Consider the following 20,677-nt stretch of genomic DNA (forward strand, 5'->3'; position numbering starts at 1 on the left):
AAGGCGTGTGTGGTCAGAGAGGTGGCCTGTAGGCAGGCAGGAAGGAACTGCTTACTGAGAGTGGGCAGTGGGTCTGCCCAGGCTGGGCTGCCCCTCCACCCCACTGGGAAGTAAAGAGAGAACTGGGAGCACTGGAGTGATAAGCAGTCAGAAGCCCCAGTGCTGAGACGATGGTGGTTCATGAGGGGAACAGTCTGGGATGATGGCAAGAACTCCAGACTGGGCACCCAAAGGCCTAGGTTCTAATCAGGGCTGTATCTGCAACTTGCTGCATGACTGCCGGCAAGCCACTCACCTCTGGGTGTCTGGATGATTATTAATATCTCCTTTTATTTGGGGACTTTGAGGTTTCAGGAGTGGCAGGTCACTTCTGCATTCTTTCTTGGAAAGATGTAAAAAAGTACAGGTTCCTTCATGAGCTGCCTGCTCGAAATTACAATCTAAAGATTCCCAGGCCATGTTGGTGGGTGATGGGAGCCTGTGCTCAGCTGAGAACAGGTTGGAAGCTGAGGAAAGAGCAGAACAAAAGGTTTTCTGCCCAGCTCCATCAGCCAGTCAATCACCTGGTCTCTTGTTGCTTTAGAGGTGCAAGGAATCCGGGGCCCTGCAGTGGGAGAACAGGCACCTGTGAGCCCGTGGCAGTCTCAGGTAGGGCCTGGTGCTGGGCACAGCTCTGGCACGTGGTCTGAGTTGGTCAGGGGCTAGGGCATGGGGGCGGGCAGCAGGCTGGCTGTAGTGTGCTACAGCAGGAGGCTCTCTCCTTCTGGGGAGGAGAAAACAAGCTTTGGCTACTGGGTGCCCTCAAGATACAAGGGTCTGGACTGGGTTCTTGAAGTGGAGAAAGAACTGGCAAAAAATTCATGGCATGGGAGTCAGAGAGGCTCAACCGAATCTGGGCAGGTGCCATACTTTCAAATTGCAATGCCGCGGAGGAGTCATTTACACTCAGAGCCTTAGGTTCCTCTAAGCTTTTAGGTTCTAAAAAAGGGGGGTAATAATGCCCATCTTGAAGGGCTGGTGAGAAAAATGAAATGAGAAGATACAAATGAGTGTCACCTAGTGAGCCTGACAGCGTAGATAACAGATGGTGGCTATCGCTGCTGTTAATAAGAATACGAATAGAGTCATCCTGAACAAGTGGAAGGAGTGGGGGCCTTGCTACCCTCTGGCTGTGTGACTCCCATCACCTCTCTGGTTCCTTATCTGTGAGAGGAAGGGGCGGTATCAGATGATATGGAGGCTCCTTCCTGCTCTGACAGCCTCTGGGCTATGAATAGATGGGGCTGGGGCCCCGGAGGAGTTTAATGACTCAACAGCTAGAGAGGTTAAGCTTTCCCAGAAAAGAGTTTCCATTTGTGTTTGATGAACTTAGGGCACAACAAAGGAAGGGTTTCCTGGCTGGGAGACCAGGGATTTGGGGGGCTGGAGGAATCCCTGCAGTTAGTGGAGGCTGTGACTAACCAGGTGAATGACTAACTCAGACCCTGCTGACCCTCAATCAATCAGGGCTTCCCATGAGAGCCCTGCAAGCTGGCATCACTGAGCATGTCTTGGCCACACCAGTCCTGGCTGGCTCTGGGCTTCACGGCATATGGAGGCAGAGGAAGCAGCCGAGAGAGACCGGCAAGGAAAGAGCACTGGTCTTGGAGTCAGAATACCCAGCTTCTCACTCTACCTCTGCTGCTCACCAGCTGTGTGACTTTGGAGGTGTCATTTCCCTGCCCCGAATCCCCTTGCCTTCATCTGTACAATGGTGCCAAAAAGCTGCCCTGGCCACTTCCCTGAGCTGCAACGGCTGAGACTCAAAAGATGTGATGAAAGTGCATTGTGATCACTAAGTCCAAGTGAATGGGAAGTTCTGTCATTATTCTATTCCAAATGGGCTCTCAGTGCCTCAGGAGACCCATTTGGGTCTCCAAAGGCATCAAGTAGACACAGGCCACTGCCTTTGGGTCTTGGGTCAAGACCAGTCTAAAACAGAGCCCCTTCCAGCACTCTGATCACAGCCCAGAGAGGTTTTTCTAGAGCAGAGCCCCTGTGGACAGCTTCCAGCCAGGTGGCATAGTCAGAGTGAGAGGTGACAAAAAGCCAGAGATGTTTGGGTGGGGCAGGGGGTGAATGCCGATCTGGGGTCTCCACAGAACTAGGGTAGGTGCTTTGATGCTCTCTTTCCTCTTGCCCGGCACTTTGTAAATAAATATCTCCAGAACCACGCTCTGCTTCTGCCCCGTTTGTAGAATCTCTCTTGGTGAAGACTGCAGTCACTTTGGGAAATGGCGGGGCTGGAGGGGAAGGATGATGCCCTCATTTCTGCACACCTTAAACCCTTCAGTAGCATCGTCTGAGTACTCATGTGCTTCCCGGTACTGTGCCAGTGCTAGGAGCAGAGAGGTAGGAACTGCAGGGCCCTGCCCACATGGCAGTTAATTACAGTGTGGTTGAAGAGACAAAACCCACCCCCTAAAATGTAAATAGCCAGATAAAAGAGCCTAGGCTCTGTCACCCAGGTTGTCCTGTCAGTAGTCCTGCAGCTGTCCAGAGCAGTGGTCTGGGAGACTTGAAGAAGGAGGTGGAATTTGAGCTGGACCTGGAAGGTTACCTTGGACAAAATAAATAGAGGACAGAGGAAAAAGGTGTGCCAGATGGGCATATGTAAAGTGTTCTCAGGGGGCAGTATGACTGCAGTGGAGGGACTGTGTCAGTAAGAAGTGAGAAATGAAGTTGACATGAAGATTGGAGCCAGGTATGAAGGTCCTTAAAATTTGGGATAAGGAACATGGACCAAATTCTATGGACAGTGGGGAGCCACTGAGGGCTTCTGAGAAGGGTATTGATATGGTATATGGTCAGAGCTGCATTTTGGGGAGATTCTTTCTGGCAGTATTGTCCAGGAGTGCTTGCCCTTTGGGGATATCAGGCTGGAGGCAAGAAGGCCAGTTAGGAGGTTACTGTGGAGCCAGGCACTATGGGACTAAGAAAGGAATGGGAGACACATGGCCAAGGGCGTGGTGTATAGCAAGAGTGAGAGGAAGGCCTAAGGGTGTTCAGTGCTCCTGACACCCTGGTCTGGTCTGATCCTTCCCAGGAAAGCAGGCTTCTCTTTGGGCAGGACTGAGTCTCACTATCTTGCACTAAACTCACAGAACCCAGAGGTGCCCCCACTTGGGCCACATCCACTCCTGGGGTCCTTTCTCTTCCAAGAGAGGAAGCCAAAAACCTGTTGTCCCTGTGGTCCCCAGGAGCAGCAATCCTCAAGTCAGGGTCCTGCAGTGGACAGACTGCAGGAACAATATCCAGTCCTGCCTTTTTCCCCTTCTATTCCTGTTGACTCCCAGGAAAACACTGTCATCTTGTCATGGGCTAAGCCAAGTGGCAATGAGCCCTTGAGAGCTCAGCCAAGGCAAAGAGCAGGACCAGGGAGAGGAGAAGGAATGGGAAAGATGGAACAGCTCATGGAGGCATCCGGATGGGCTCTGGGGGAAGGCTGGCTGGGAGCACGTCAGGACTGGGGGAGCTCTTGAGATCATTTCAGCCAACTCCTCATTGTCTGGAGGTTAGCCAGAGACCCAGGCAGAGGAAGAGACTTGCCCAAGGTCACACAGCAAGCGAAGTGATGGAGCTGGGCTGGAATCACATGTTTGGGAGAAGGTTAGGAGAAAGGTGTTTACTCTTGTCTGGGCACTTTGAATAGCACACATGGCATCACTGGAGATTCCTTTCCTGGACACTGGTTTGTGTGCTTTAGTGTACATGATTATATGCCCTGTATGTGTCTGTGTGTGTACCTATGTGTGTGTCTGTGTGTGTGTGTGTGTGTGTGTGTGTGTGTGTGTGTGTGTGTGTGTGTGCCTGCACCTATGTTCTGAGTCTGGGTATGTGTGGCCTCCTACACCATGGTCTGCCCTGGCCTGGAGAATAGAACGGAGGCCATTCCTGTGAGGTGACTGTTTTCCTGGGACAGGAGAGAAGGCAGTGGACAGGGCTGGATCTGGCTTCCAGCACCAGATTTGCTGCCCTAGGAAAATAAAGGCACTGGCTGTCGGTGCCCAAACTCCAGAGCTGGAGACACACACACATACACACATCCCAAACAGCATTCAGAGCCACTGTTACAGGGTGTTTCAGACACCCAAAGTGGCTCGCAGTGCCGCGGAGTGCCGAATACCTGCATTCACACGTCTCCCTGGAGCCCCAGCCAGTGTAGACGCTCCCCGGTGTCCGAAGCCCATGTTCAGGGACACGGAGGAGTTGCGCGTTCCCTGCCGCTCACACTCAGAGCCCTGCTCCAAGGCCTGGCCCGGCCACACCCCTCCTCCCCAGCCTCCGCCGGTCGTTCCTGCCCCTCTCACACACTTCAGAGTCCCCTGGGGCCCTCGCACAGCCTGGCAGGGACAAGTTAGGGCTGGCCCGGCGGGAGAGTCAGGTCTGGAGCCAGGAATCGGAGCCTCCCCCGAGTCCTGTTCCCGCGAAGCAGACACGCCAGGCTGAACTCGGGTTTCTGGGAGCGCGGAGCTCGGCGCCTAGACCTTCTCCGGGGGAACCCCCAGCCCCAGCCGGCTCCGGACTACCCCGGGACCCGGCGCCCAGCCCCCGGGTCCCCGCCCCGGCCCTGCGAGTAGTTACCGATGGTGGTGATGACGGTGATGGCGAAGTAGAAGGAGCCGGCGAAGCGCCACTGCACGCCGGCCTTGTGCGGCTTGAGGCGCAGCACGACGCGCTCGAGCTCCTCGTAGCCGCCCTGGCTGAGGTTGTAGCGCGCCCGCAGCTCTTGCTGCCGCAGTTCCAGCCGCTGCCGCTCGATCATCTCGGGCTCAGACTCCAGCGCGTCGAAGACCGCGGCGCCCACCAGCAGGTAGGTGAAGGTGCACACGATGAGCGCCAGCGTGCGCACGTTCTGCCGCTTCATCGTCCCGCCCGAGCCGCCGCCGGCCCCCCGGCGCCCCCGGCCCGCGCTCCGGCCCCGGCCGCCGCTGCTGCTGCCCCGGAGGCGGCCTGGGGCATGGCTGCGCTCTCCGCTCCCCGCGCCGGGCACCCGCTCCGCGCCCTGGGGCCGCCGCCGCCAACGCCGCCGCCGCCGCGGAGCTGTCCCTTCAGCACCACCCACCGCCCTCCTCCGCCCGGCCCCGCTCCCGCCCCTCGGCCCCCGCCCGCAGGCCGCCTCCTCCCGCCAGCCCTCCCGCCCAGCCAAATAAGGACTGGGGAGACGCGCCGAGGGAGGGAAGAGGGGGGCAGGCGGAGGGGGAGGGGTGAGGGAGCGAGCGGGAGAGGCGCGGAGAGACCGGGCAGGACGGGGAGAGACCCAGAGAGAGACATAACTAGACGGAGAAACGCATGTAACTATGAAGAGAGAGAGAGAAGCAGAGGGGGTGTGACAGACAAGGACATAAAACCAGAGGTAGACTCATAGACACACAAAAAGAGGAGGCAGACAGAAAAATACAGAGCGCGAGAGGCAGAGAGGGGAAGATGGAAGCAGAAAGAGCGGCTGGCTGAGACAGGGAGACCTGGAGCAGGAGATAAACTGATGACACAGAAAAAAAAAAGCAAGAAAGGGAAAAAGAACAGAAGGAGCGAGATCCCACCTCACCCTGAACCCTCCGCAGAAATCACAGTATGCTATAGCAGGGAGAGCCCTTTATTATGTGGATGAGGAAACTGAGGCACAGAGAAGTCAAATGACTTGCAAGGGCACCCGGTGAGTTAGTGCCAGCACTGGGACTCAGCTAAACTTTTCCTCCTCCCAGCCACACCCCCTCCCCAGTGCCAAGCTGCTGGTTGTCTTAGAAACAGAGGGCACAGCTGTGGACCTGGGCACAAATGGGCCAACACCCAAGGGAAAGCCCTGCTCTCATGAAAGGTGTCCCTTCCCAGTCATCAGGGCTCCTGGAACTGGCCCAGAAAGCCCAGGCTGGCAGCCTAAGCCAGTAGCACCCATTCCCAGGGTCTCTTGCACTGCTCCCAGGGGCTCCCAGGTTGTCTGGAAATTCATAACCCCTATCCTGCTTCAGTGGGACAGGCTGGGCTGCCAGGGACAGCACGGGACACCACTGTGGGGTATCCAGCTGAACTGGGATCTAGCTGGAAATGTGGCAGATGGGGCCCAGGTCAGGAGGCTTGCTGACAGACTAGAGGAGCTGGGAGGCCTCCCTGTGCCTCAGTTTCCTCATTTGCCAACATGGTGGCAATGGCGGTGATGAGGGGCAGGCTGTGGGACCTCAGGCAAGGTGTCATTTTCCCTCTCAGAGTCTCACTTCCTTATCTCCTCGATGAGGTGTCATGGCAGATGATCCCACAGGCCTTGCTTAGCATCAAACAACTCCAGACTTGGATGGGCTGAGTGAGCAGAATGATTGGAATGTAAATCCCACTGCCAAGGAGGGTCAAAAAGTCTTTCACGGGACCCTGGCATGGGCCCTGAGGAGAGACGTGGAAGAGGCCCCAAGCCCCTGACTGAGCATAGGCTCCAGAGACAGCCAGCCAGAAGTGGAAGCACCGTGTACCCATACCCTGGACTGACCTGTCATGGCTGGACACGCCACTGCTTCTCCCAGGAGTGTCACCAACCCACTGCTTCCTTCAAGCATTTATTCAACAGTATGTGTCAAGCATCAGCTGTGTGTCAGGCTAGGCATGTCACATATGTTATCTCTAGTCCTTGCCACAATCCTGCAAGGTAGGTATCATTATGTCCATTTAGTAGATGGGAAACTGAGGCTAAAGGCAGTGCAGAGGACTGCCCAAGGTCATTCAGCTGGGAAGAGACTTGAGCTGCCTCTTAAACCCATACTCTTCTCCTTAATGACTCCTTGGGCCTCAGTTTTTTCATCTGTAACTGGATGGCTCATTATACCAGTTCTTGAATAGATTGCCGTACGGAATCAAAGGAGATCACATGTGTGCAAATCAGACAGTATGAAGCTCTGTATTAACTTCTTCTCTCCAAGGATGCAGGTCTCTGACCAGAGCCTGATGAGAAGGCCCTGAATTGTGGCACCTTGTCTCCACCCCACCTCCACCTCAAAAGATCTTGTGATTGGGTCAGATTCTTTGATCTGACACAAACTTTCTGGCCCCGCCCCTTTGGCATGAACTCAGCTATGCAGGCATCTTTTCCGCTTGGCATCTTCTGGCTCTCTGGAAGAAAAGTACTGTCTTTCTTGCTTTCCAGGGGTAAGGGTATACGTCAGATCCTGTGCTGCTAGCCACAGCCACCCTAGAAGCCAATTAACCCCAAACTGGTCTAGATGAGCAAGTGGCTTGCAGGACCTAGTTTTCAGTAAGAAAGGCTGTATCTGGCATCTGCTTGCTTCTGGCTGCTAAGCCAAACTGCTGTGCAGATGAAAGGTGATATGATGAGTGAAAGAGCTTTGGAAAAGGAAAAAAGCTCTTTTTAGGGACAGGCCATTTATTATTAATTATTATGAAGCTTATTTTCACAGCACTTCAGGACTAGAAGGACCTTCATTTAGTCCAACCCTCTCATGTTACAGATGAGGAAACTGAGGCCCAGAGAGTAGGAAGGGGGCTGTCCAGGTTACATGATGAGTGAGATGGGACCAAGACTCATGTCTCATGGCTGGGGTCTTTCCTGTAGCTTCCATGATGTGAGGGGCGAGGACACTTGCCAATGGGGAAGTACAGTGCATCCAGAGGCCACCTGGAGCCTAGGAGGGCCTCTGTGTCTTCTCCTCCTGCTCCTCTTCTCTCCTTTCTCTTAAGGACAGGGTACAGATTGGGGGAGCCATGCTAGTGCCAGTCTAGGTATCTGAGTAGCTCCTGGGGGCTGCAGGTAGGAGTGCCATCCACTGTCTCCTGCCCCCAACCTCAGTGGGATTGTGCCAAAGACCTCAAAGCCCATCCCACTCCCTCTCATTCAGGACTCCTGGGGCCTTCCTGGACCCTCACCCCCACCCCCTGCCCAGGGCCAAGTGTCAGAAAGCACCTTTATCTGTTCTGTCTATTATCAATGATAAAAACTGCTCAGCTGTGGCTTCTCCATGTTCTTCTTCTTTTTTTTAAATCCATTGGTGACTCTAGTGGAGAAAGCTTTGGGCCAGTTAGAGGAGCTGCAACAGAAAGACAAGACAGTGGTTATCACACAGAGGTGCACCAGGGATCCTGGGCTCTGAAGGCAGACTGATGGGATTCAGAGTGCTCAAAGTGTGGCCTAGGTGTTTCTTGGTGTGTCTCTGTAGGAAGAGATGTGGCAGATCCATTTGGATCCATCCATCCATTTACAGAGCGTAACCAGTCCCAGTACAGCCAGCTTGCATTTGTCAAGAGACACTGTTTGTTTAACATCTCAAGCCCAAACCAAACACAAAAGGCAGCTGTTCACAAAGGAGAGGCTGTGGGAGCTGTTGCTGGGAGGTGGACACCTGGCTCTGTTATGGTCCTGCCGCAGAAGAGCTGGGTGACTAGCTCAGGATACAGATTTGGGTCTCCTATCAGTGAGAGTGAGGACCAATGATCTTCATAGAGTTGCTGTGGGGGCCAGGCTTGCTCCATGCCTTAGCAGGAAGACTTGGTCCAAGGTCTGGATCTACTGCATTTGACAAATCCCTTCCCCTAGAGAGGGGCTCCTTGGTGGTCTCCATCTCTGATTCTGAATACCACACTAAGATGGGCATCCTTGTATGTGTGTCCCTAAGGACCTGCAGGGAATTTTCACTGAGACATATACCCAGAAGCGTCCCAGTGCTATGCCTACTGCACGTCACCAAACATTGTTGGGCTTTCTTGGTTGTCACTCTCCCCAGCAGTGTACAACATCGCCCACTTGGCCCACACCATTTTTGCCATTTGTATGCCTCTCTATTTTCTACAAATTTCCCCCTTCTCTCCTTTTCCCTTCTCCCTTTACCACCTCCCTCTCCGCTACACTTGGGACAGGGACAGTAAATAGATAGAGCCAACCCTTACTGGGGCCTCAGGCAAGCCAGCAGGGGATGGGAGAGAGATCTGGGAGAAAACCAGCTGCTGTTCTCCAGCGTGTGTGTGTGTTTGTGTGTGTGTTTGTGTGTGTGTGTGTGTGTAGGAGGCTATGAGCCTGAGACTCTCAGCTTCAGTCCTGGTCTCCTCTCTTCCCATTCTTCCATCTCCTGACCCTTATTTTCCACTTCACTCATATTCACCTCTGTGTTTGGTCACAGAATAACTAAAACTGGAGGAAACCTTGGACCATACAGTGCTCATGAGGAATGAGGCCTGATGAGGCGCCAGGCCTCACAGCTTGCTGGGCCGGAGCTGGGACTCAAGCCCAGCTATCCTGACTTTCACACCTTTAGCTACAAGATAAGTTCCCTAAACGCACCCTGTTCCCATTGTAAGAATTAAGTCCCTTAAATCTATCCTCCACAGAGATTCTGGAGCTGCATGGCTATGCTCCCTGGCAAGTATGTTGCTGGTAAGGAAAAAAGTGAGCCTGGAGATCTGGTCAACAGCCTCACAAATCTTGAAATCCTTTTTTTTTTTTTTCAGGTTTATGGCTTCTGAGAAGTAAGCAGAGGCAGCCTGTTCTCAGCACCAAACACAATAATTATAATAGCACTTGCAATGATTAATCAGTCAGTAAGTATTGAGTGGTGCCTGTGAGCATGCATAGCCGTGTGTGTGTGTGTGCGTGCGTGTGTGTGTCTGGGCTGGGGAGAGGACAAGAGAAGTTACTCCCAATGAACAGATTTTAGGTGTCCTTTCCTCAGGGAGGGGCTGGGTCACCACCATGGTACTCCTTGGATAATGTCCTGTTCTGGCTAAGGCTGTGGTTCTTTCTGATGGAAGAGGAATCCCGCCCCCTGTGGTCCTGGCTACTGGGCTCCAGACCATCTGGGAGAAAGGAATTGAACAGAAGCAGCTTCCAGGTCTGTCAACCAGATTAATGAGGGTTCTCACCAGCATGATGTACGTGGCACAACCAAAGGAACTTGGGATGCTCAGCCTGGAGAAAAGGTGCAGGGAATATGTGATCTTTCACATGGAGGAGGGATTAGCTTTGCTCTGGGTGGCCTGGGAGGGCCAGTGAGCTATGGGGAGGTGTTACAGTGAAAGAGATTTCAGCTCAAAATAGATGGAACATTCTCTATGCCTCTGAAGAAGGAATGGGCTGCCCAGGATGCAATGAGCTCCTGGTCAATGGAATGCAAGCACAGTCTGGTTGATCTCTTGGGTTGAAGCCATTTTAGAAGGATCCAAGGAGCTAGTACAGTGCCTGGCACTTAGTTGTTCTGCAGGAAATACCTTGGACTTGATTGCTGAATGTACTGGGTTTGGGACTGGATTAGATGCCTTTTGTGGTTCAGCTGAGCCCAGTTCAACATTTATGGAGTAGTCCTTCTGTGCTACACTCTTTGTCCCCTGCAATTCCCTGGCCCCAGGGAAGGCTGCACCTGGAGTCCTTACTGTGCCTTCACAGCACTGCTTCCTCCCACCCTCCAAAGACCCCAACCACCCTGCCCACTTAGACACTACACCCTGCTGCCTGCAGAGGTCCAACATTCACAGGTGGGAGTTAAAGGCCTGGAGGCCCTAGGACTCCAGCAAGGGAAATGGGCCTTTGGCAGGCTAATTACTGGGAGCTGATTCTATTAAGAAGATAGCTTGCTCTAGGCAAAGTAATTACATCTAATCAGCCCCTTGCAGCAGTCCAAAGGGACAGCCATTTGAGCCAGACACATGTGTGAGTAGGAACATCAAAGAAGCCTGAGGCTCAGGCCTGGGAGGGCTGGTCTGAGGCCACGGGCTGCTCAGAAAATGGTCCTTTAGCCTCTTGCCTAGGCTGCTCAGATCTCAGGCCACAATGGGGCTGCAGCACCACAGAAGCAACACTGAATGAGGGCTCAAAGCTCTGGGCTGAGACTTGGCACTGCCACTAAGGAGCTGCATTTCCTGGGGAGAGCATGTCTCTGACCTGAGCCTCAGTTTCTCTGTCTGTCAAATGAGTAGGATGGACTAGAGAGGGTTCATTCCAACTTTTAAACTCTAGTCCATCTCCATATTGTATTTATACTTAAAAATTTCCTAAGAGGGAAGATCTTATGTTAATGTTCTTGTAAAAAATAAATAAATAAATACAGAGGTGGAAGAAAAATTTCAGGGGTGATGGATCTGTTTAAGGAATAGATTGTGGTGATGGTTTCACAGATGTATACTTACCTCCAAACTTGTCAAGTTGTATACATTATACATATATATTCTGTAGGTCAGTCACCCCTCAATCAAGTGGTTTAATAAAAACAAGAAACACTAGTTTATCCAGTCCATCTGGTTGGGATTCTAGTCCATGCTAAAATGAGCTGACCAGCTAGAGAAGAACCTGTTTGAAATCCGTAATCACAGAAATATCTGCTGTAAGATCTAAATTTTCAGACTTCTAAAAAATAACTGAAATAATATATTTACAAAAAATTATGGTTGCCCTCCTGGCATTCTTTTTTCCTCCAGAAATTTAATGAAATGTGTGTTCCTTCAAAGCCAGCCCTGGTTTTGGGGGGCCATGATTTAGTGGCTTCTGAGCCCCAGGTTCTTTGAAGAAATTGGGTCATATTAGTATGGGAAGGAATGGAAGAGGAGACCCCTGGAAATGAGGGAGTGATGAGCAAGATGGAGACAGATGAGACCCTGGGTCACGGCAGTGTCTGTTCTATCTGTGCTGGTTCCTTTCCAGAGGAAGAACTTCCTGAAAGATTCTTGGACACTGTCAGGATGCTAACGAGGGATTTTAATCATCAGTCCCTTGCATCGCTGAAATTCTGATTCTGGTCAGTGGTGTGACCCAAACTCACCCAGTGGGCAGCCTTGTGGAAGGGACAAAAGGCAAGAGACCTCTGCAGTGACCAGCTGTGGACACCGGACAAGCCATGGTGAACCTCAGTTTCCTCCTCTGTACCATGGCAAAATGAAGAGAGCAATCTCCTGTAGCCTCCCTCACACAGCGGGTGGGGCACTCCAGGCAAGATGATGAATGGGAAATTAAGACTCATTAATTAATTCTGTTACAAGGTGAGAGAGAATGTAAACTCAAAGCTTCTGCACAGCAAAGGAAGCCAACAGAAAAATGAGGCAGCCTATGGAACAGGAGAAATGATTTGCAAATCTGAAAAAAGGTTCATATCCAAAGTAAGTGAAGAGCTCATGCAACTCAAGAGACAAAAAAAACCAAACAATTCAATTAGAAAATGGGCAGAGCATCTAAATAGAGATTTTTCCAAAGAAGACATGCAAGTGGCCAGCCGGTACATGCAAAGGTGTTCAGTTGCACTAATCACCAGGGAAATGCAAATCAAAACCCCAGTGGGTTATCACCTCTGTTAGTCAGAACAGCTAGTATCAAAAAGATGAGAGATAACAAATGTTGGCGAAGACATGGAGAAAAGAGAATGCTTGTGTACTGTTGGTGGGGATGTAAATTGGTGCAGCCATGATGGAAAGCAGTAAGGAGATTCCTTGAAACATTAAAAATAGAACTACCTTATGATCCAAGAATTCCACTTCTGGGTCTTTATTCTCAGGAAACAAAATCATTATCTCAAAAAGATATCTGTACCCCCATGTTCATTGCAGAATTATTTACAATAGCTAAGACATAGGAACAACTTAAGTGTCCATCAGTGGATGAATGGATAAAGAAAATGTGGTATATATATATGTGTATACACACACACACACACACACACACACTAGAATATTATTCAAAATATTATAAAAAGGAAGGAAACCCTGCCATTTGTGATAACATGGATGGACCTTAAGGGCATTATACTAAATGAAATAAGTCAGACAGAGAAAGACAAATGCTGTATGGTCTCCCTTGAATGTGCAATCTTGAAGAAACTGAACTCATAGAAACAGAACAGTTTGTTGGTTGCCAGAGGGGTGGGGGAGGGGTGGGCAAATGCACGAAGGTGGTCAAAAGGTACAAACTTCCCAATATAAGATAAATAAGTCCAGGGGGTATAATATACAGCAGGATGACTGTTAATATCCAATACTGTATCATATATTTGAAAGTTTTTAAGAGAGCCAATCTTAAAAGTTCTCATCACAACAAAAAACAATTTGTAACTGCGTGTGGTGATGGATATCAACTAAACTTATTATAGTTATGATTTGGAAATATATACATACATCAAATTATGCTGTATACCTGAAACTAATACAATGCTTTATGTCAATTATAGCTCAAGAAAAAAATAGATGAGAATGTTATTATTAACAGCTGCCATCTAAGTCTCCCTTTCTGACCCAGCCTTCTCTCTGTTTTGATTTTTGTGATTGTAGCTCTGAAAGTGGGATGGCCTTGCTGGAGCAGACCGTGGGGACCACCTGACTTCCAGCTTTCCCTGGCCTTGGTGATCTCAGATGTCTGGTGTTCACATAATTAGACCAAAGCCTCAGTCTGTCCTCAAAGAGGAGACTGGGTGCTGATTGCAACCAGTGGCCTTGCTAGGCCATGCACAGCTTCTGGGCATTTGCTGGGGGGAAGAGAAGCAATCTTGATTCAGGTGCTGGGGTTGAGGAAAACTGATTCTCTTGGATCAGGCTGGCAGGGAAGAGAAGAAGGGAGTGGGATGTTGGGGGGCAGGGGCACAAAGCAGGCCTCGATGGCTATGCTCCTCAGAGCCCTGCATTAATCATTTGCCAGGAGAGATGCTATGAGGAAGAAGCCACCTTATTCCCCATATTATTCTGGGAGTGGAGAGAAGGGAAGGCTAGACCAGGAGGCTGCTGGAAAGCCTGGAGTGCCAGCCTAAGAAACCTACATGGCTACATGGAGGGGCACCAAGTGAATGTGGCTGGAGCTATTCCACCATGAGACCAGGGCCCTCCCAGTCAAGCCGCTTTCCTAAGCTGGCCTCCTGTCTTGTGCGATCCACCCACCCTGCACTCCTGGCCTCATCCGCCTTGCTCAGCTTAGGCCTCTTTGCACCAGCCATTCTGTGTTCTTTGAAATGCCTCCAAATACTCTGGGCTCTTTCTTGCTTTTCTGCCAGAAATGCATATTATTGCAGGCACATATATAATTATACTTAGTGCTCCTAACAGCCCTCTGAATGGCAGCATTCCTGTTTTACAGATGAGAACACTGAGGCTCAAGCAAAGCAACTTGTCTAAGCTCTTAGAGGTAAATAGATGACAGATTCAGGATTCAAACTCAGATCAGTTTGATTCCAGAGTCAGTGCATTCACTCTTCCGCCACACTCCCTCACTAGAAAATTATTGAGGGTGGAGCTAGGCAGCAGTAGGGAAACAGATTAGAATGTGCTATGAACACAGGGCTTGGCACTTAGCTAGAGCTCAAAAAAATACTAGCTGTGTGAATGAATGACTAGCTTAGAGAAGAGGCTGTAGGAAGGGCCTGGACCCAGCACCTGGGTTTGCCCCAGGAGGAACAGATGCTTGACTTACTTTATGTAGGAAACAGAGCAGAACTGTGGGTGATGTCAAGTGACTTCAGCTTGCACAGGGGCCAGGAGACAGGAATAAACTGGATTTGGTGACTGATCTAAGGTAGAGATGAGGGAGGAAGCCAAGTGTCCATCACCTAGCCCAGGTAGGGTCTGAGAAGTGCCTCCACAGCTGTGCATGGGCTCAAGGATGCCTTTGAATGGGGTGCCTGGCATCTCCAGCACACAAGTGATCTGAAGGGGAAGAGACCATCCACCCACATGGATGGGGGTTGCTTGGCACTGGGTCATTCTGGGGAGGTACAGGCAGGTACCTGGGCTCTGTGCTGTGCACATCTCAGGTGACCAGAGATGGTGCAGTCCAGTGACCCATGGAATCCACAGCAAGTCAGGGAGATGGAGATCAGCTGAGAGTTAGCACTCAGGCAGAAGGGCAACAAGCCATCAGGGAGATGGAAAAAGTGATGTCGTTAAGGAACAATGTGGCCAAAGGAATGAGCTGTAACTTGCTGGACCCAAAGGACAAATGGGAAAACAGCTGCCAGAGGCCCAGGGGTGTCTGATGATGGCCTGACACTGCCCTGGGGAGGGACTGAGCTCCAGCACAGAAACCAGAAGAGAATCACTCCATAGGCTCTATGGATCTTTTCTATCTGCTAATACTTTGCCAAGCAAACCGTCTGGCCTATTAATAAAGGCTTGACGAATTGAGTCAGGACAGGCCTGGCCAGAGGACTCTGCCCTGTTGCAACTGAGTGGATCTAAGGGGGCAGTTATGAGGCAGAGGAAAGATCTTGGGGTCCAGGGTTGGCATCCCTGGGTTGATCCTGCCCCTGTCTGGTGTATGACCTGCCTTCTTTCAATGGGTTGGGAGGATTGTGCCTCTGTTCCCCTCTTCCTGGATTAGGGCTGGGGAAAACCAACCCCACACCATAGTCCAGGGAGGAAACCAGGCTTAAGGGAAAGGGAAAGGGGCTTCCTGGGTCTGGCCTAGGGTGGGTGAGCCATCGAAGGACTGAGCTCATTAGAGGCCGGCAAGACACTCAGTGGAAATTTAGAATCTTGAAATGAGTGCCAAAGAGAACTTATGTATGTGTCTGAGTTGGGGGTGAGGTCATCTGATCTATATCCTGTTAACGGGTGAGGAAACAGGCCCAGAGAAGGACAGGGTCAAGAGCATGCAATGTGATGATGTCACTTGGGTCTTGATTGAGTTTGGATCCCATTGCTGGTTTCCTAATAAGAAAAATCTCTGCCTAGCAAAGAGATAATGGGGTTCCAGGCAATGGCTAGGGAACTGGACTTGAGCAGAAGTACTTGTGTTGACCTTTGGAATCTGGAGAAACCATGACCTGCTTTTTAATTGTGGTCAAAATTGTTTGGAGCCCAATTTGCCTGGTGAAACTCCTGCTCACTTCCTGCTACCCTGCAGGGCCTGGCTTTCTGCAGAGTTTAGGGGATTTTGTAAAACTCTCCTGGGAGTTTTGGGCCAGGGAGCTTTGGGGTCTGATGGGCTGGGGCTCCAAGAGCTGATTGATCTCCAGGGGCTTGACAGGGGGATACAAATGGCCACACCAAGGCCTCTGTCCTCTCACAAATGGTGATCCAGACACACACTCTCCTGTTTGCACCCAAACTCAGTCTTAAGAGCACATTCAGTGCACATGTGGCCCCACGATTATTTTTCCAAGGAGCGAGGATGGTTCCAAGGTCCACCCAGACAGTAGATGGGTCAGGTGGGACTCCAGAGTTGTTGCCCATGACACAGCACAGTTTGTGCATCTTCTTCCTCCCTCTGCACATACCTCTAGAGCCTCCCTCAGCCCCTGTGGTCCTCACTGCCAGGCCAGGGCCCCTGAACTCCTCCAGCTTCAAGCCCCACTTCTCGCCTCCCGTGACGGAGCTCCTGCATTCTTGGGCTGGACCACCCTTCTCCCTAAGAGTGGGGAGAGGGATACAGGAAAGGAGACCCTGTACTTCTGACTGGAGACAGAGGGAAGCAGAGGCACGCAGCTGGCCTGAGCCAAGGCCAGGATCCAATGCTCCTGTCTCCAGCTTCAGCAAGAGAGTCTAGAGCAGCAGGCAAGGGCAGCAGACGGAGCAGCAACGTTCTGTTTCCTTAAGCTCCCAGCTGGGACTGAGAACACCAAATCCTCTTTGAAAAAAACAGAATAGGGATTTTTAAAAATCAAGATATTAACCTTTTGAAACTGGACACTCCCCCCACCCCTCCACTGTAGAGAGATTAAGTTCTTTCCTAAGCGTTTTTTTTTTCATTTCTATAAACATCTTTAATTCATGCCGACATCATGGCCAGCTTGGATTATGGATGGATGGAGAGATGAATGGCCTTGTCTCAGCACATATGCATGCGTGCATACACGTACATACACACCCACACCTAGAGTAGCAGAAAGAGCACGGAGGAGGAGCTGAAGACCTGGGTTTTATTTCCAGCACCACCACTGAACCCTGAACTTCAGTTTCCTCATCTGTAAAGGGGGTGGTTGGACCAGCGGGTTTCTAAGAGTCCTTGACATCCCGTAGTCTGGAGCGTCCTGGGCTGCGGGGGCTGCCCCCCTTGCCTAGTTCCCTCTCCTTCCTCCACCACAGTTTCTCAAGGGCCCTCTATGTTTCTCCCAGAACTTCTCTGACGGCCTTCAGGCCTGGCCACAAGCACTGGAGGGAGGGCTGGGGAAGCATGCGTTCTGGCTCTGTGTGGAGCCAGAGCTGTTTTTATGGTTATTTCAGCTCTGCTGTAAATGCAGTCATGTGTAGAGCAGCCAGCAGGAGACTCAGCAAACTGTAGGTGCTTCCCAAAGCCCACTCTGTCTCCTTTAGCCTCCCTCTTTTTAGTTCACCTGGATGCCCATCCCCACCTGAGGCCAGGTTCCCTTCATCTGCCAGAGTCACTGAAGAAACCACGTTGTTCTTTTTCTAGTTTCAGGTTCCCCTAAGCCTCTGCCATGTGGCTCTACTCTGAACCCTTGAATGGTTCCCATTGCTTTCAGGATGAAGACCTGGACTCCTGCCTCTCCATCCTGGCTTCAAGGTCCACTTGCCTCATCCCTCTGGGCTTTTAGAGCCTTCTTTCAGTACCCAAACATGCTGTGGTCCTTCCATCTCAGCCCCCAAGTGAATCCTACCTGTGCCCTGACTCACCCCTGTCTGTACCTGGAGCAATCCCCTGATGGTCCCCTCCCCAGGAACATCATCCTTGACCCCAGGTTAGGGCCCTCATGCTCTGATCCTCTGGCTCCCCTCTCCTCCCCAATGATTATCATAACATTATCATAACAAAAAGACCAGTTACATCTCAGGCGCTGGACGTCAGTCTCCCCCACTAGACCACAAGTCCCAGGAGGGCAGGGACAGGTAGGTGTGTCTGTTTGGTTCAACACTGTCTCCCCAGCACCTGCTCTATGTCTAGTGCTCGATACGTACTTGAGTAAATGAATGAGTGGCATCTAAAATTGCTCTCTCTAAACGCACCCGAAACTGGGCGCAGCACCTCCCATGCAGTCAGGGCATAAAATTCCTTAAAATAGCTTCACTCTTCTCTGGATAGATAGCTGATCTTCTCCAAAGCTTCCCCCTTTTCTTTCCTGACTCCACAGATTCCCAAAATTCAAATTCTTTTTGAACTTGTCTCTGACCTGCCAACATCATCAGCCTGATCAAACAACAGAATTCCTATCCACATTTCAGTTCCTTCCATCTTCTCTGACAAGCCCAATCACCTCTGCACCTTGATTATGCTCTGTTCTTGAGGCTGCAGCCAGCTGCAGTTATTCTGCACATTGGGAGGAGGGTAGTTCTAGACTAGCCCTGGCCCGGTGAGGACCAGGAGAGAGGTGCTGACTGTCCTCAATGGCCTTGGGTAGAGGTGGGCCATTGCAGGGGTCTAGTTCTGGCTGGAGCAGAGGTTATGGGAATCCCTAGTTGTCATTTTAGTCAATCCTCTTCAGGGTATGCTCATAGAACAACAGTTCCTTGAGATGTTCTGTGAAAGAAAGAATCTTCCCAAATACATTTGGGAAGCTCTGAACATCACTTATAGTTAGCTCTTGTTTGCAAGCATCAGAAGCCAACTCTGCTAACTTAAGCTTAAAAGAGATTCATCCCAAGGATCTTGGTCAGAAAACCAAGGTCAGAGGCAAAGCAGCCAGGAACAATGTCCAGAGTCATGCTGTAGGATCAGCCCCTAGAAGACCCCACTGCTGCCACTGCTGGGCACAGACACTTTAGCTTATGCCACCAGTTCCACCAACACTGAACCTCTAGAACCATCCACCTCTAGAACCATCATCAGTGTGGCCTATGGAGACAGATTTTAGCTGCTGCCCCCTTCCTCGCCAGAGAGGGTTCTGCATAGTCCCTGCTGCTTTGCATCAGACATTTTGGGTTCAAAGCCTGGGGAAATGCATCTTGTTGGTAGACTGAGGTCATGTGCCTGTACCCTTAGCTCCAGAGAGGCTAGGACAATGTCAACTGGCCACCTTCAGCTTCTGTACTGGGAGGCAGTCATGACTTCTCAATATTGGGGAAATCCTCACAAATAGGAAGGGAGAAAAGAAACTGTGTGGCCTTAAAGAGTGACAACTCTTCCTTGCGCTGTGGACTCTAGAAACTTCCCTTGGGAGTTTGCAGTGCTCCAGGGCAGCTCCAGTTTCTCACTCTCAGCACGTTGACTTTGTCGGGGGGCTGTTCTGGGCACTGCAGGTGTTTAGCAGCATCCAGACCTCTACCCACTAGATGTCAGGAGCACTCCTCCAGTTATAACAACTAAAAATGGCTAACCAAGTTACCAAATGTCCCCTGGGGGATGAATGTGCCCCCAGCTGAAAACTACTGTTCTAGGTCTGCAGTTCATTTGTAGTAGATTTGAGGAGCCAGGATTAATTTAACCTGGTATCCCAAACTTATTTGACCATGGAAAAAATTTTGTTTTTCTCTAACACCCTTTGACTTTATTTTACAGAAATTTGGGAAATGCTGGGCCAGCACCTGGAGACCTCCATCTAGGAGTTTCATGGAGGTCAGAAGTGGCACAGGCCAAATGGCCAAATGGCCAACCACCTCCACCTCCCTGAAGAAGGCTGAGGGCAACCTGAGCTCCAGCTTTGTGAAGACCCATGCTCTGGGAGGTAGTTATGACTCTGAGAAACATTCTCAGGGCCCAGTGGTGGCGCCTGCAGAGTCTCATTCAGCTTGCAGGGTCAGCCTTTTCCCCTTGGCTGTGACCCTGCCCTGCAGGCACAGGTATTGCACTGACCATCAGTGACACTGCCTTGGAGACAAACCTCTTGTCTGTAGCTGCCTTTCGCAGCCCCTGCACAGGTTGGCGAGGACATGGTCTCCAGCCCAGCTGGTCTCCAGTATGCAGGCCCAGCCTCCCAGCCTGTATTCCACACATGGTCACCAGGTCAAGAGCCTTATTACTGTGCAAAGAAGGCCCCTGGACACAGGGTCAAGTCTGCTTCAACCCAGGAAACATCCCCACCACTGCAGTGCAGGATGAGGCTCACAGGTCCCTGAGGATGGGGCCACCACCTACCAGCCTTGCCTGTGAGAATGAGCTATTACTGGAGCTCCTGCTAGGCCAGGAGAAGGAGTGTGGAGAAACGTGTGTCCTGGCAGCTCAGCTCTCCATTCTGGCGACTTCTCCTGTAGTCTGGCTGTTTCCCCATACAGGTGGCTCTCCATGTGGCTTATGGTGCCTTTCAGTGGCCTTCGCTCTTAACCTTGGGAAACTGGTACAGTGTAAATGTAACTGTCAGGGTTAGACAAACATGTGTTTGATCTTGGTTGCCCCTCTCGCCATAAACTTGGGCATGTCACCCTTCTCTGCAAGCCTCAGCTTTACTGTCTGGGTAGATTTTTAAACAGCACTTTTCCTGCTCCTACATTTTAGAATTCTGTCTTTTAGGTACTAACAGGTGATTCCTGGATGGTGGAAGGTGGTACTCTTGAAGCCTTCCTCAGAACTTAGCGACTGATGCTATGGACCCCAGGGTGCAACTTCATGGGGCAGGGTAGATAAACTGGAATTTTAAAAAAAGAGGCGTAAAAATGCCTTGGATCCCAACCAGCCAGAGGATGCGCGAATGGAAAATTCCTGCTGTGTGTCAGAGGCCCACCTGGCCCGGGTGACAGCCGGTCGAGCCAGACATGCAGGCCCCACGGCATGTTTAGACAGCACTTCCCTACCCTGGCCACAGTTCACCCTGGCCCTTACCAACACCAATCCTAGGAAAATGAGGAGGCTGTGGGG

The 20,677-nt window shown here is 51.1% G+C and overlaps 1 protein-coding gene and 1 long non-coding RNA gene across 4 annotated transcripts in view; one reads left to right on the forward strand and one right to left on the reverse strand.

Moving 5' to 3' along the window:
- The window catches only part of KCNK3 (potassium two pore domain channel subfamily K member 3), a 37,667-nt gene extending 32,587 nt beyond the window's left edge, over nt 1-5,080 (reverse strand). Inside the window, exon 1 of the mRNA XM_037009480.2 lies at nt 4,624-5,080. Within this exon, the coding sequence (XP_036865375.1) occupies nt 4,624-4,906 (283 nt within the window). The 5' untranslated portion in view covers nt 4,907-5,080. The remainder of the gene's footprint in view (nt 1-4,623) is intronic.
- On the forward strand, nt 4,728-20,252 carry LOC118970742 (uncharacterized). Of its 3 annotated transcripts, none has more exons than XR_005058828.2 (4): nt 4,728-4,852; nt 9,481-9,570; nt 13,276-14,119; nt 19,385-20,252. It is a non-coding gene; the product is annotated as an uncharacterized lncRNA (long non-coding RNA). The 3 variants fall into 3 exon arrangements; XR_005058829.2 differs by having other exon boundaries at nt 13,276-13,499; XR_005058827.2 differs by having other exon boundaries at nt 13,276-20,252.
- Nucleotides 20,253-20,677: the final 425 nt, after the last annotated feature.

Source organism: Manis javanica, chromosome 1, assembly GCF_040802235.1.
Source record: "Manis javanica isolate MJ-LG chromosome 1, MJ_LKY, whole genome shotgun sequence".
NCBI classification, from domain to species: domain Eukaryota; kingdom Metazoa; phylum Chordata; class Mammalia; order Pholidota; family Manidae; genus Manis; species Manis javanica.